Source organism: Callithrix jacchus, chromosome 3 (genome assembly GCF_049354715.1).
Source record: "Callithrix jacchus isolate 240 chromosome 3, calJac240_pri, whole genome shotgun sequence".
Classification (NCBI taxonomy): Eukaryota; Metazoa; Chordata; class Mammalia; order Primates; family Cebidae; genus Callithrix; species Callithrix jacchus.
Genome location: NC_133504.1, coordinates 84,947,487 through 84,962,943, shown reverse-complemented (window position 1 = coordinate 84,962,943; position 15,457 = coordinate 84,947,487). Strand labels below are relative to the sequence as shown.

The 15,457-nt window shown below is 33.9% G+C and overlaps 1 protein-coding gene across 2 annotated transcripts in view; it reads left to right on the top strand.

The window, feature by feature from the left end:
• Window positions 1-15,055, top strand: part of AP1AR (adaptor related protein complex 1 associated regulatory protein) — a 38,723-nt gene extending 23,668 nt beyond the window's left edge. Inside the window, exons 3-10 of one of the 2 annotated variants that reach the window (XM_002745463.7) lie at window positions 98-124; window positions 3,040-3,065; window positions 5,859-5,955; window positions 8,075-8,173; window positions 10,031-10,089; window positions 10,750-10,823; window positions 11,335-11,463; window positions 13,150-15,055. In XM_002745463.7, the coding sequence (XP_002745509.1) occupies window positions 98-124; window positions 3,040-3,065; window positions 5,859-5,955; window positions 8,075-8,173; window positions 10,031-10,089; window positions 10,750-10,823; window positions 11,335-11,463; window positions 13,150-13,415 (777 nt within the window). In that variant the 3' untranslated portion in view covers window positions 13,416-15,055. The remainder of the gene's footprint in view (window positions 1-97; window positions 125-3,039; window positions 3,066-5,858; window positions 5,956-8,074; window positions 8,174-10,030; window positions 10,090-10,749; window positions 10,824-11,334; window positions 11,464-13,149) is intronic. The other variant, XM_008992838.5, reaches the window with a different exon arrangement.
• The last annotated feature ends 402 nt before the right edge of the window (window positions 15,056-15,457 follow it).

Genomic DNA, 15,457 nt, shown 5'->3' with positions numbered 1-15,457 from the left:
AGGTATATTATTTTTAAGTGAAAACAGTAACAATTTCTTATGAGATGTGCACCTTAGACAAATATTCCTCCTAACACATACTTTTTTGTCCTTTCAGTTTGAGAATCTAGTAGAAAGTGATGAAGTAAGTATTTTCATAATAGTACAAAACTTCTATTTGTTTTTATCATTAGTCATCTCATTAGTTCTAACAATTATGTTTATAATTTTTACTATTTTTGTTTTAGAATTTTTATTTTTACTTTTTAGTCCTATATTATTTTCTTCTTTTACTAATTTATATTAGAAAATAATTTTGAATTTTCTTAACTAAGATATACTATACACACACACAGCTTTTAAGGATTATACAGAACCTGAGGAACTTCAGAAAGTTGTACTTCTAATATTTCTAACTTCTTGCATTAGGTAGGTAAAAAACCACACAATCCAGAGCAGACCCACTGGTCCAGAGCAGACCCACTGGTTTTCTTTTTCCTTTGTTTCTTTCTTTCTTTTTTTTTTTTTGAAGATGGAGTCTCGCTCTGTTGCCTAGGCTGGAGTGCAATGGCAAAATCTTGGCTCACTGCAACCTCTGCCTCCCGAGTTCAAGCTATTCTCCCTGCCTCAGCCTCCTGAGTAGCTGGGATTACAGGCGCCCACCACCACGCCCAGCTGATTTTTGTATTTTTAGCAGAGACGGGGTTTCATTGTTTGGCCAGGCTGGTCTCGAACTCCTGACCTCAAGTGATCCACCCACCTTGACCTCCCAAAGTGCCGGACCTACTGTGCCCTCCCAAAGGACCTCCCTACTGTGCCCGGCCAAGTAGGCCCATTCTTTAATTATAGTTTTCATAGACACCGATGGCAGATTTTACACGTTTATTCTACAGTTTCTGACTGTAGCCATCATCTCTTTTATCATTTATTCTTTATGTTGATTTTCTACATTTCAGCTCATAAAACTCAGCAAGTTTTAAGATGCTTCTCAAATACAGAAATGTTAAAAATATGAGGGGAGGGCATTTTAGAATCAGCAAATGTGGTGTATATTTCAACATTTGGTCTTAGTCAAAAGGCTAAGAAGCATTTCTTATGCATTGGTATAGTTAGAACTTTAGTTTGTATGCTAATTTGCAACTTCACTAAATTAATTGTATGAATTTGTGCAAATTACTTAACCTCCCTTGGTCTTCTTTCTACATCTTTAAAATTGGTTAGACTAGAAGAACAAACACTGCAGAACAAACACTGCAAGTTGACACTTTGTCATTTTTATTTTCTAGGGAAAGAAGAAAATATATTAAATCTTTCCTTTAAGAATGTATTCTTTAGCCTTTCTCAGAGGATATATAGAATACTAGTCTCAGAATGTGAATTAGCATGTAAAACGTTCTGACATAAACTTGTTAAACTGAATTATTTAAGCTTGTTCAATTCAGCTCTTCCCAAATTAATGTGGGTAAAAATCCTTTTTTAAAATAATGATACATACTTATCATTTGATAGGACACACTTTAGAAACTGTTTTAGCCTTTTGTTCTCCCAGTAAAATATTTCACTTCATAGAACTTATTTCTTTCCCTTCTCAAAAGTCACTTTTGTCTTCATATGTTTCTCTTAAACAGTTAAAGCAAACACTGGACATGATGTTTTTAAAGCATCTGACAAGTGTTAAAAGAAAGCGTTCTTTCAGCCTCCAATATAATTGATCCCAGCATACTACTTTTCAAAAGAACTCGTGATTCTGTGTCTTTTTCCTAAATGCTTTTTGTTTGGTTGGCTGAGGATTTTTTTTATTTTTGGTTTTGCTAAGCCCTCTTCTCCTCTCTCATTTACTTTATATTTTGTGTTTGGTTTAGTTGAACGTCATCATGTTTTGTAATACTATTTTCTAAACTAATGTGGACCATTTGGAATTTTATCCTGCTTTATATTTTAACTTTCAGATGTAAATAGTTTAAATGTATAATAAATAGGCATAAACCTGAATAAATCCTGAAAGTAGTTATGGTTTGCTTTGGAGGAAAAAACTACAGATAATTTTGTAATCTTGTGAAAGAAATAAAAAGTTTATTCTCATTATTGTAATTATGTTCAATAAAGTTGTGCAAATGCTAAATTAGTGAATGCTGAAGCATTACTGCAGGGGAAATACAGGGTTAGGTTCCTGCAAGCCTCTGGTCACAATATGTTTATCAACTAATCAGTATATAAACTTATTCTATGTACATTTCTGTTTAAGACACCATATTAAACATATATTATTGACTCATTAATTTTGAATGCACAGTCCATGAACTCATGGCTGTATGAAGCTTACCTAACACACATATTTTCCCCTTAAGGCACATCATAGTTTCCTTGGCCTTTAGGAACACACTGGGATACTTAGTATTCTGCACTTGGAGGTCATTTTAAACAGAAATCACCAGCAAAACACAAAAATGCAAACAATGTGGCACTAAGTAGACTGTAAAAAGGATGCTTGTTTATAGCATGAGAGCTGAAACAAGAAAGCAGAATATCTGTTGCCCTGTTCTACTTCATCTGGGAATGTACGTTGCTGAGCAACTCGAAATTTTTACTGCTCCATGCCTGTTCCTGAATAACCAAGAAAGCTCAAAGAGTATTGATTTTGTGGTTACAAATAAATTTTCCAAGTAGGCAAATTTGCAAATACAGAAACTGCAAAGAATAAGGATCAACTATTAATATAAATGATAAGGACTTAGAGAATATGTTATCAAATACCATCCTGACCCCAGTTCATTTGGTATATAACAAATATTTGTTACAAAATCTAAGAAATGTCCAGCAAATGGTTTTATGTAATTAAGCTAGATAATAAACTAATTTTTCCTTGGGGAAGTAGTAAAATTTTAAAGCTTTTTGTTTCAAATACTTTTAATAGTGAAATATATTTAGTAGTGAAATGTATTACTCTGATAAAAATGAGTAAGTTGAAAGTATTTAGATGAAATAAAAATTATATTGGTTTACCTTAAATAGAATTTAGTTAGTGAATTTGTTTTAATTGTTTACTTAATTTTTGTACAGGGGGAGAGCCCAGGAAGCAGTCATAGGTAAGGCTTTGTTTAAAGAAAATAATAACAAAAAACTCCTATGTGAACTGTAAGAAAACTCTCTTAAGAAGTCAGGCTTTATCATTTACTTGCTTTGATACATTAAACAGTTTACCTTTCAGAAGCTTAGTTTTTTCTTTATGTAAGATTGAGACAGATATTATACATCTCAAGACTATTTTGAAAATTAAAGAATTTAATGTGCCTAGATGCTTTCCTGTTGTACCTGTTATGTGTTTTTTAGTTTTCTTAACCATTTAATATTGATAAGTACATTTCTTTTAAATTTTTTAACTTTATCACCCCTTTCTTTCCTTACGTATTCTGAAACTTGTGATACTAGTTTTTTTCACATTTTTCAATAGTAGCTAAAACCTTGTATTATAATTATTTGAGCAGCTTTTTAATATTTTATTAAAATTACATGCAGTACTTAAAAAAGAATTACCTGTAAGTCAAAACAGCATTCTTAATTTCAAGAGAATATTTTCATATACTGTGTTATATTATGAACATATAATCCTTATATTTTTTAGTTTAGCAAACATTTATTAAGCAATTATCATGTGCCAAGCACTATGCTAGACACTGGGATTTAAAACATCAGACATAGTCTCTCCATTAGAATAAAGAACATCCTGGTCTGGGAGATTGATTCTGAAGATGACTAATTTCAATCTGAGATAGGGAAAGCAATTCAATAATGGTTATAGAACATTCTAGGAAACCATAGAAAAGAGGCTGTTTGTCCAAAACAGCCTCTTGTATGGAGAGAGAAATCCAAGAAGACATCTATAAGGGGCTAACACCTAGTGTTGATTGTTGAAGGGTTGGTTAGTGCTAACTATCTAGGTAGAGTGGGGGGACGTTCCAGACAGAAGAAATTGTGTAAGCAAAGCGAGAGAACTGATTGTAAAGGGGCACAAGGAAAGTATGTGAGGTGATAGAAATGTTATGTATCTTGCTTCCATTGGAAGTTACATGAGTGCATACAATTATCAGAACTTTATGAACTAAGCACTTAAAATCTGTATTTCATTTTGTAAGTTCCACTAGAAGAGGAATATGAAGATGACCAGGAAGTAGTTGGCAAAAAGAAGGACCAGGAGAACTTGGGAAGCCAAAGGAGGAGAGCAGACAGGCAGATGGGAATGCTCAATACTGTCCCACAAAACTGAGGTAGTAAGATAAGGACTTGTATTTGGCAACATAGAAGCCAGTGATTACCTTTGCTAGAGTTATCGGAGTGATGGGAGCCAAGCTAAACTGCAGCAAATTGACAAGTGAATGGGAAGAAAGGAGATGAAGGCAAAAGAAAAGTAGTTCAGAACAAGAGCTACACTACCTGGGGTTCAAATTCCAGCTTTGCCACATGCTATATGACTTACTTAGCCATACTCATAATCTGTCTTCCTCTTACTTCCTTCATATGTATAATCATTATATCTACCTTGTAGGGTTGTTGTGAGGATTAAAATTTGTTAATATATATGAAACACTTAGAAGAAGAGAGCCAGGCACATAGTGAGTGCCAGATGTACTGACTATTAATACTATACATTTAATTTCAGGACTTGGCTGAAAGAAAGTGCAGTAGCTTGAGATAGATACAGGTCAATGGAGGGTTTTTTCCCTTAGTTGCTTCTTTCTTCCTTCCTTCCTTCCTTCACATGGAAGAGAGATGCAAACAGGCAAAAGGACTAGGATAAAAGTAAAAGAGAGGTACTAATTGACAGAACAAGGTCCCAGAGAATTCTCTGGAGTGAGGCAGGAGAGGTGGGCTCACTGGTTAATGAATCAAGAGTGTAAATGTAGTAGGTGACCCTGAACAAGTTAAGAACCTTCCTCTTTAGAGGACGGTGAGGAGAATAAGGATATATGTAAAGTAAGTGGGGGTTGGCACAAAGTTAGGGAGATTCATGGTCAATACTCCTCATTCTTAAAGTGGAGTGAAATTGCCTTTTAAGAGAAAAAAAGGTATGAATAAGGAACTTGAGTATTTGAAGATTTTGAATTTGATAGTGTAGGATATGTGAAGGAGTTGCCACGTATATGTAAAAGGACTGCTGCTGGTGGCTGAGTGCCAAATTGATGTCACATTTTCTCTAGCAGCCTAAAACAGAAAGAGCTGATCATGGAAATGACCCAGGGTCAGAATGTGAGGAAAACTTAGTGAATATGGAATAATAATAGGAGTGCAAGAAAGTGAGTATGGTGGTAAGAAAGTAGTTCAGCTCTGCCTTGGTGTTCCTATTGGTTGTAAGTGAAGCAAGATGATTGGGACAAGTAGACTGGGAGAAAAGGGAAGGATGAAGGTCCTGGGAAATCCAGAGTGATTGAGCAGGATAAAATAGGAGGATTAAGAATAGTTCCAGAATGGTATGAGGGCTGAGATCAGGGTGTAGTAGCGTACTAACGTTTATATTTTATGATGAGCATTTTGGGATATGGTTTAGGGTATACCCCCGTAGGTTAGATGGCTGAAGCAAAGCCAGATGAAGGTAAATGAAGTCAACATTTCTTAAAAGGTAGCTGTAATGCTTTAAGAACTAGTCTGATACTGTATCTTCTTTAAAAACTAGTCTGATACATTATCTAGTGCATATCAGTTTATGCACTAGAATTATAGCAAGTGGTAGAATGTATACATTTTACTCTTAACAATTGAAGTTGTAGGAAATTGCTTTAACAGCAAAATTTGAGAATTTCACTGGTGTTTTGAGTGTTTTATTTGTACTTAGACTCATTAGAAGTTTTTGTTTTTTCTTTTTCTCCCCATCTTTTTTTCTCTAGGCCTCTTACTGAGGAAGAAATTGTTGACCTAAGAGAAAGGCATTATGATTCTATTGCCGAAAAACAGAAAGATCTTGATAAGAAAATTCAAAAAGAGGTAAATAGTCTTTTATATTGCTTAAGTACATGTTATTATAAAGGAGAGAGTTGTCATTAAATAATATATTGTGTAGAGTCATTGGACCTATTTTTAGATACATACAGATGAATATGATTTAAAAGTAAAACTATCATTCCAGCCTATTATCATTTCTTTTAGTTTGGCTTAATTTATCAGAAATCATATGCTGCCAAAAAATGGAGATAGTACATTCTTTTAAAATAATTTCTTAATTCACAAAGTAGGAACTCTGGCAAGAATATGCACCTTTGTATTTAAAACCAACTTTTAGGCCAGGCGCAGTGGCTCATGCTTGTAATCTCAGCACTTTGGGTGGCCAAGGCAGGTGGATTGCATGGGCCCAAGAGGTTGAGACCAGCAACCTGGTGAAACCCCATCTCTACAAAAAATATACAATTAGCTGGGTGTGGCGATGCACGCCTATGGTCCTAGCTATTTGGGAGGCTGAGGTAGGAGGATTGCTTGAGCCAGAGAGGTCAAGGCTGCAGTGAGCCATGATCATGCCATTGCACTCCAGCCTGGGCAGTAGAGTGAGGCCGTATCTCAAAAAGGAAACAACCAAAAACAAATTTTTTAAAAAATTACCCTGTTGCACAATGAGTAGTTTTTTGAAGACTTTTTGTCTTGGTATATTTGTTCACAGAGAACCAAGTACTTATAATTGTAAGTGTTAAAGTTGTTTAATGTGCTTATGGAAATGGCCTATAATTATGGTTTTGCATCTACTAAACTAAATGGAATTATTCATATTCCACTGTACATTTAAAAATTTTCTGTTTAAGACCGGGCATGGTGGCCATAGTTCCAGCACTTTGGGAGACCAAGGTGGACGAATCACCTTAAGCCCAGGAATTTGAGACCAGCCTGGGCAACATGGTGAAACCCCCATCTCTTAAAAAAAATGAAAAAATTAGCCAGTCCTGGTAGTACACACCTATAGTCCCAGCTACTAAGGAGGCTGAGGTGGAAAGATTGCTTGGATCCTCAAGGCTATAGGAGTTTGAGGTCAGGATCAGTGTAGGTCAAGGCTGCAGTGAGCCATGGGGGAGCCACTACACTCCAGCCTGGGTGACAGAGCAAGACCCTGTCTCAAAAACAAATACACACACAAATATTTGTCTCTTGAAAGCGGGTATGGTGGCTCATGCCTGTAGTCCTAGCACTTTGGAGGCCAAGACAGGCAGATTGCTTGAGTCCAGGAGTTAAAAACCAGCCTGGGCAACTTGTCAAGACCTCAGCTCTGCAAAAAATAGTAAAATTCCCCTGGGGTGGTGGCACACGCCTGTAGTCCCAGCTACGCTGGAGGCTGAGGTGGGAAAATGGCTTGAGCCCAAGACGTCTAGGCTGCAGTGTTTGTGCCACTGTACTCCAGCCCCGGTGTCAGAGTAACACCCTGTCTCAAAAAAAAAAAAAAAAAAAAAGTATGTTTAGGACCAATTAGTGATTTCAAAAGGATTAACATAAGCTGTACAACAGATGTTAATATTAGCCTAAAGAAAAAAATTTGTGTTGAAATTGATTTTCAAATTAACTTGAACATGAAATAGATACTACTAAGGCAGTTTATGTGCTCTTATGAATGTCAGGAACTTAAATATGAAAGTAATTTTTGAATAGTTTGATAGTAATAAAATTAAGGAGACATGTGCATTGATGTTAATTAGATGGCAAGACATTAATTTTGTGAAAGCCGAGTTCCCTTTGGTCAACGGTGATATAATTGGTCTTAAAGATACTGGATTTATGAGTGCCAAAACCGGTAAACTAGTGAAGGTGATATGTGTTGGAATGATTGTTTAAAATGAAGATCAGTGCATATTCTAAAGAAACAGTTCTATATTTATGCAGATTAATGCTACTGCTTCATAACTCAGTTTCTAAAGAATTCTGTAATGCGTTTTATATCCTTTGGGTTATTTTGTAAAAGAAGAAATTTAAACAGATAATCGCAAACATTTCAATTCTGTTATGCTTTGTAGAGATCAATTATTTTTTAATAATTTATTTTTTGTTTTATAAATAGAAGTATTTTATTTTTAGAGCAGTTAGACAGGTTCTGATTTTTGTTAATCCTTATCGTTTTGTTCATGTACAGTTAGCCTTACAAGAAGAGAAGTTAAGACTAGAAGAAGAAGCTTTATACGCTGCACAGCGTGAAGCAGCCAGGGCAGCAAAGCAGCGAAAGCTCTTGGAGGTGAGGGGAAAAGACCCCAGCATATATTAGGGTTGCTTTTCTCCTTATTTTCTCTGGCAAATCTTAGTTGGGACTTTTTTTTTTCCTATTCTCAAGGACTTCTTGTTTAACAACTACTGTATTTACCCATATAATCTTAAGAATTTTCAAGGCAAATTAGTCTTTAACAGCTAGAAATAACATCAGATTACATACTGGATACTCAATGCTATTTAGCTTTACTTTAGCAAATGCTGATTCCTGTTTATCATAAAGAAATTTTAGTGCTATAAAATTCAGTATTCTTTTGGAAAAAATAAATGTACTCTTAGAGGGAAGACATTGCAAAACTAGTCTTTAAATATAATTGGCAAAGCATTTTGTTTTGTGAGGTTTTTTTTTGTTTTTTTTAAAACAGCTCCTTGAAATGCTATAATTTCTTTTATTTCCTGGAACTGGATAAACTGCTGTTTTGCCCCATAAGGTTATTATTTGCTTCTCATCTTTATTCTTGTGTTTTGGGAGATTGGGAGTTTGAGTCTTGAGAAACCTTTGGCACATTATCAGGAAAAGCAGCAGATTTACCATTTCTTACCATGCTGCATTACCATAATGTCTGGCAGCTATGAATAACAGACAGCAGTGTTTTACCTTATTTAATCCTGACAACAATCATAGGAGATAATATTTTTAATCCCTGTTTTGCAGTTGAGGAAACTGGGGAGTAGGGTATGTTTTGTAACTTTCTTGAGATTCTACAGTTAATAAGGGGCAGAGCCAAAGTTCGAGCACAACATTGTATAGTTGGTATTCTTAGTATCTTCCTCCATATTTTACCTCTTTGGATTCACCTCTTTAGTGTTAATATAATAGTATAAAGATCATGTCACATAGTAAACCTTAGGAAACTGAAATATCATGTCTCTCATATTGTTACATGATTTCCATGTGAACTGTGTCCTTCTCCCCGCTTCTTCTCTCTTTCTCTGTTGCAGCAGATTATATGAGGGAATATCTTTTTTTTAAGTCAGTTCTAAATAATGAACAAATTTTTAATTTTTACCTTCTAAGAAATAAAAGTATTTTCTGGGTATCACATAGATACTCTTTACCGTAACAAATTACTGCTTCCCTTTTAGAGGCAAAGCATTCCATATGCACATCCATATGGGTGATTTCCAAGGTTCTCTGAGTTTTTCCTACCCTGGTTAAATATTTGATGTAGGAACATATTACAGTGTATAGACATACAGACATACACAGACACCCGCCAAGTCATTTGATTTTCATGGTAGCCCTGAGTTTGTTAGAGCAGTAATATAGCTATCTATAATTTATAGATGAAGGAGCAGTAAATAGAGGCCATGCCAGGGATACATAGCTGATAGCTATCAGAGCCACAACTCCGACAGTTCTTTCTTAGTCAGTTGCTTTTATTATTTCTAAGTCAACTCAGCCAGATCTTATAAATCTTTTGTTTTATTGCTACTTACTTTACCCAGAATAGGACTTCATGTATTGTTTTAACTATTCCTTTCCTGCTCCTCATTTTACCAATTGGTTGGAAGTTCTTGGGTATACTAAGTATGTTAAAGATATCAATACCTATCTGTTAAAAAAAAAAAGTTACTTTTCAACAACACTATGAATATTCTGGCCACTTCTAGATTATACATTGATCAATTCCGAAAAATTCTACCCATAATTAAAGGGATATAGAATTGAATAGTGATAGATTTAAGGAAAAATATATCCACAGAATAACTTTTTTTTTTTTTTTAGAAACTAGAAAAAAATGCTTTTTGGTATTGCACGAGTGGTTTTAAAATATATAATTTTACAACAGAGTGTTTTTCTTACTACATTATGTTTCCAAAGCAAGAAAGGCAGAGAATTGTGCAGCGATACCATCCTTCCAACAATGGAGACTATCAAAGGTAAATGGTGAAACATATTCCTCCTTCCCTTTGTGGTAGAAGATTTTATTGACATGTAGAGCATCATTCACCTCAGGATGTGTGTATATGTACTCATGTTTATGTGTTCCCCAAAAATCATTCCTTCTAAAAGATACTGTCTTGGAAGAATACTGAGAGCATTTAAGTTGAAACATGATCATTATTTATTTAAACTGATTCTCTTGCATTTTTAAGAGTGGTCACATTTCCCATATAGAAGTGATACAGTAGCTGAATGTCTTTGGGTGACTTTTATACCTTGTTTGTTTTTTCCTTAGTCCCTCTCTTTTCTTGTATTAAAGTTTATGTGTGGTCATTTTTTGGAAGAGACATTTCAGTGTCACATTTCCACAAGTATCACTACTCATTCAAAGAATTATGTTCATGCTTATTCTACAGTTGGATTTATAGCTAAGCTTTGGAGATTTGACTTCAGGATTAACCAAAATCTTATTATTTTCAGTTTCATACTAGTATTAAGAAAACTATTAACTGTTTTCATTAGGTTATTCTAATCATACAGCAGTTATGAATTTGTATGGCATAGGTCTTCAAGCCAAAATGCTATCATTAGCTTAAATATTTGTTATATTGCATCTACCATTAATATATTAAAAAATTATTTCACTTTTATTACAGTTCAGGACCAGAAGATGACTTCGAATCTTGCTTGGGAAATACAAAGTCACAGTATGAAATTTTTCGAAGTAGTAGTAAGTCTTTTAAAGCATTTTCTATACAGTTTTTTTATGCCACAATAAACAGATGAGTAGAGTATACTTATTTTTAACTTATTACAAATTGTTCTATAAGATTAAAATATTTCCTCAAGTTTCAAAAGCAAAACTTGTATGCTTCCCAATAGTGGAAGCATAGTAGTGGCTCCTTTTGAAAATATAGGCTGCTTTTTGTTTTATCTTTTTTGTTCATTTGTTTTTTGTGCTCCTTTGTAATTGACAATTAAAAATATGACCCTTAGTTCACCATATTTGAAAAGTTTATAATCATCTAAATTTGCATGTTTGCTGTGCTTAGATGGCAAAAAAAGAAAAAAGTTTCTTTAAGTGTTCCTAACAGAAACTTACCAATATAATTTCCATAATTATTTCTTATGAAGCTAAAAGTAATAATATTTAGAGAGAGATAATTGTTGCAAAGTAAATTGGCCGTTGTGGTAGAAGAGTACAGATGAAACCATTCAATTGTACTTGGTGTATATTCTAGGACTCTCATCAGATGCTACAGTTTTGACACCTAATACAGAAAGCAGTTGTGATTTAATGACCAAAACTAAATCAACTAGTGGAAATGATGACAGCACATCCTTAGATCTAGAGTGGGAAGATGAAGAAGGTATTTTATAATTCACAATTTTACCTTAAAAAGTTAATATAATCTGTGTTGATTTATATAAATCTACCTTGGTCTTTATTTAAATGGAAATAAATCCAAAGCCTTGAAGAATCATATAAACACTTTTTAGACTGTTAGTGTATTGATTATCATTGTTGATAAAAATTTTTAGAAAATTGCTTAATTTTTAATGTTTTGTAGATTTAGAAAATAAATGTTAATTTTTTCAAGGTTTTTGAATCCCAAGCCCATGACATTACTCAGTATGAAGGATTACTACCCCCTTGTGGACAGTCTAAAGCCAGAAGTTAAATAGAACTTCTTAGAGATAAATTGACAGAAACAAATCCACAAAATTATGTTAGTATCTAGCTCATATTTTTGTCCTATTTATAGAGATAACTTGCTTTCCTGGGTTGAATTTGTGATTTTTCAGGAGTGACAGACAACACTGATACAGATTTAAATGTTCTTTTGTGGTGGGCTCTGATCTTTAAGGTCAAAAAATTATTAAATGGGTCTAAGAATATTTTTTAAATCCCTTTGTGAATCCTAGATTTTAGTTCTATTACTAATGTTGATTCTGTACTTGCAGATTCAAATTTCTTTTCTGTCCTCTCTCCCTTCTTTCTGCCAGTAAAATGACATTTTTTTTTTCTGCAATATTACTGACACTTTCACTTTACCAATTTTATTCTGTTCAGAATTAGATCTAGAACAGTTTCCCACAGAAACGTCTCTACTCTGTTGTGGTAGAGTTAGAAGAGCGTAAGACCATAGACTTTGGAGCCAGACTGAATGGATTAAAATTCTTGCTTCACCACTTTTTAGCTGTGTGACCTTACCCAAATCACTTAGCCTTTCTGTCCCAGTTACCTCAACTACAGAATGAGAATAATGATAGTACTATACTCCATAGAGTTGTTGGGGATGAAATCAGTTAATATCTGTGCCATGTATATAACTGGAACCTAGTAAGTGCTGGAAAAGTATATGTTATCATTAGAGTAACTGTCATTCTCTGGGAAATGAAATTATGTGGGTAGGAAAGGACTTCGGTAGACATACTGACTTGGCCATATAAGACTAATAGCAATTGAAATCCTCCATCCCTTCGGTTTTATTTATGACTCTTCAGGAATTTCATCTTATCAGATGATCAATGATGCATCAAAACTGCCCTTTGGTGATTGTTAATATTTATTTATTTATTTATGAATGAGATGGAGTTTCACTCTTATTACCCAGGCTGGAGTACAATGGCGCAATCTCGGCTCACCGCAACCTCCGCCTCCTGGGTTCAGGCAATTCTCCTGCCTCAGCCTCCTGAGTAGCTGGGATTACAGGCACACACCACCGTGCCCAGCTAATTTTTTGTATTTTTAGTAGAGACGGGGTTTCACTATGTTGACCAGGATGGTCTCGATCTCTTGACCTCGTGATCCACCCGCCTCGGTCTCCCAAAGTGCTGGGATTACAGGCTTGAGCCTAATATTTATTTTTATGTGAGGCATACTTCAGGGTTAGACCCCAACAATTTCCGTTAAGGCCTCCATGGGACTGGGTCTTTAATTCACAAATCAAGTCTGATAGTTAAATAAAAAACTATATTGCTAAACTTGGAAGTTTTAAAATATAGCTTTATTAACTGTTCTGAGATTTCTAAAAACTCTCTTCAAATCGTAGGAATGAATAGAATGCTTCCAATGAGAGAACGTTCCAAAACAGAGGAAGACATCCTACGGGCAGCACTTAAGTTTAGCAACAAGAAGACTGGAAGTAATCCTACATCAGCCTCTGATGATTCCAATGGGCTAGAGTGGGAGAATGATTTTGTTAGTGCCGAAATGGATGATAATGGAAATTCCGAGTATTCTGGATTTGTAAATCCTGTATTAGAACTGTCTGATTCTGGCATAAGGCATTCCGATACAGATCAACAGACTCGATAGGGTCAAATCCTGTGACCTTGTTTATCAGTTATGACCAAATGTTAAAAACCAACTAGAATGTATAAATGATTGTGCTGAGCCTTTTTGTAAGGGAGACGTGTAAGAACCCATGTTGTAAATGCTTATTTTATTAGAAAGGAGTGAGGATGATAGGATCTGAATTGCTTCAGAATTAAGTGCAATTTCATCATCTGCCTTCTGCTTTTCAAGACCAATTTAATGGTCCTGTCATGTTAATAAAATTTACTTTAAGTCTTTTCTTTATAGCATTTCTGTTAACTATGGTAGATTTCCACTTTAAATTTTTTTAATTTTACTTTGAATGATTTTGAAGCCTATTTCATTGTCTAACTATGAAAATATTAAGACTTTTTTTGTTAATTCTCAGCAGATGTGAAGGGAGCGTGAGGAGGGATTGTCAGATTCAGATTTAGAATATTGTTTCCTTTTCCAGCATTATTTATTTCTATGACTTCCTTGGATTTTATTATCTAATAGTAAGCACAATTGATTTGAGTAGATGACTCCAAGAAATGATGAAGTATTGGTTTCTTTCTATACTTATTACATGTCCTAGTATGATAATGTTGATTCAATCTAAGCAAAAGATAATATGGTAAAAATAACCCTTCAGAGTTTGGACATTTCAAGTTGGTAATAATAAAAAATAATATTTAAGAAGATACATATATTTAGGTTTTTCCTCTTCATTTTACATGCCACCATATTAACTTTAAATTAATTGATATATAGTATTGTTTTTAGGTGCCATTATTTTTTTAAAATTCTATATTTCCAATGAATGATCTTAGATAGATTTTACACAGCACATATTCTCTGCATTATTTAAGAAAGGAAAATCTAAAAAGGTAATACGGGTATTTCAAATAAAATTATTTCTGGTATGAAAGCCTTCATTGATTTTATTAAGCTTTCCTTTACCTTGTAGTACAAGGTGCTTTAATAGGATAGAACTAAGCATATCAATATCTATAACTGCATTTTGTGGTAGACAATTAACTGTTCTTTTCTCTAAAATTTATGTGTCAATATAAAAGGCCAGGGATAGAAAACACTCCATAATTGCTTTCCTTGATTTTGCTGAGGATTTGGTATGATTTTAGTAAGCAAACTCTTTGTTGTTTTTCCTTAGTGTTTTCTAATTTTCTTTCTCTTGCAACAAACAATGACAGTGCATGTTCTTATAAATATAGGAAGGTCCCGATATAAATAATAACCTAAAGTTCTTGCTGTACTTAAAAAAAAATCATGTGGCCCTTTCAATATTTGAACTGCTAAGCAACAACATCTGTAGTTTTATCTCCTTTTTTTGTGTTATAGAAATTAATATGACACTTTAAATATGTAAATAGAATACATTAGGTAATGCTATTATTTATATCTGTCTTAACATAATTTAAGTTGTAGCTGTGTCTTGGAAATATTTTTAAGGTAATCTATATTCACATTGCCTGTGTTAATGCTTTTTAAAGTTTGTATACATCAGATGTATATTTTTGGTTTGGCATAAGCTACTATTGTAATTTTTTTGGCTTTTTGTTCATAAAGACTTTTTTGAAGGAATGGTAACAAATGGTAATTCACAAATGGTTGTGAATAAACACATTTTTACACTGAAAGGTAATAAGAGTTTTGACTGTTGCTGATTTTACTCCGTAAACATACAGGTATTCTGACCCCTGACTTATAATTATTTTATTAAATCTGATGTGAAGACAAAAAGAAGTAGATTAAGAAAGCAAGATGGAACTAAACTTAAAAATGTGTTTTAACTGTTAAGAAAAATATATTAACTTTGTTTTGTGTTTATAAAAAGTACTAGAAATAACTTATTCAGCAAATATTGTGATGGTATTTATTGGAACTGTGTCTGGTGGGTGTTAGGGACATAGAAGTACAAAGACATATAAGGTCCCTGCTCTTTGCTTACCATTCTGCTGAGAAAGACAATAATAAGTAAACATATATGTAAGAAAATCACAGGTCACAGTTAGAAAATACACAAGATTTTAGGAGAGAGG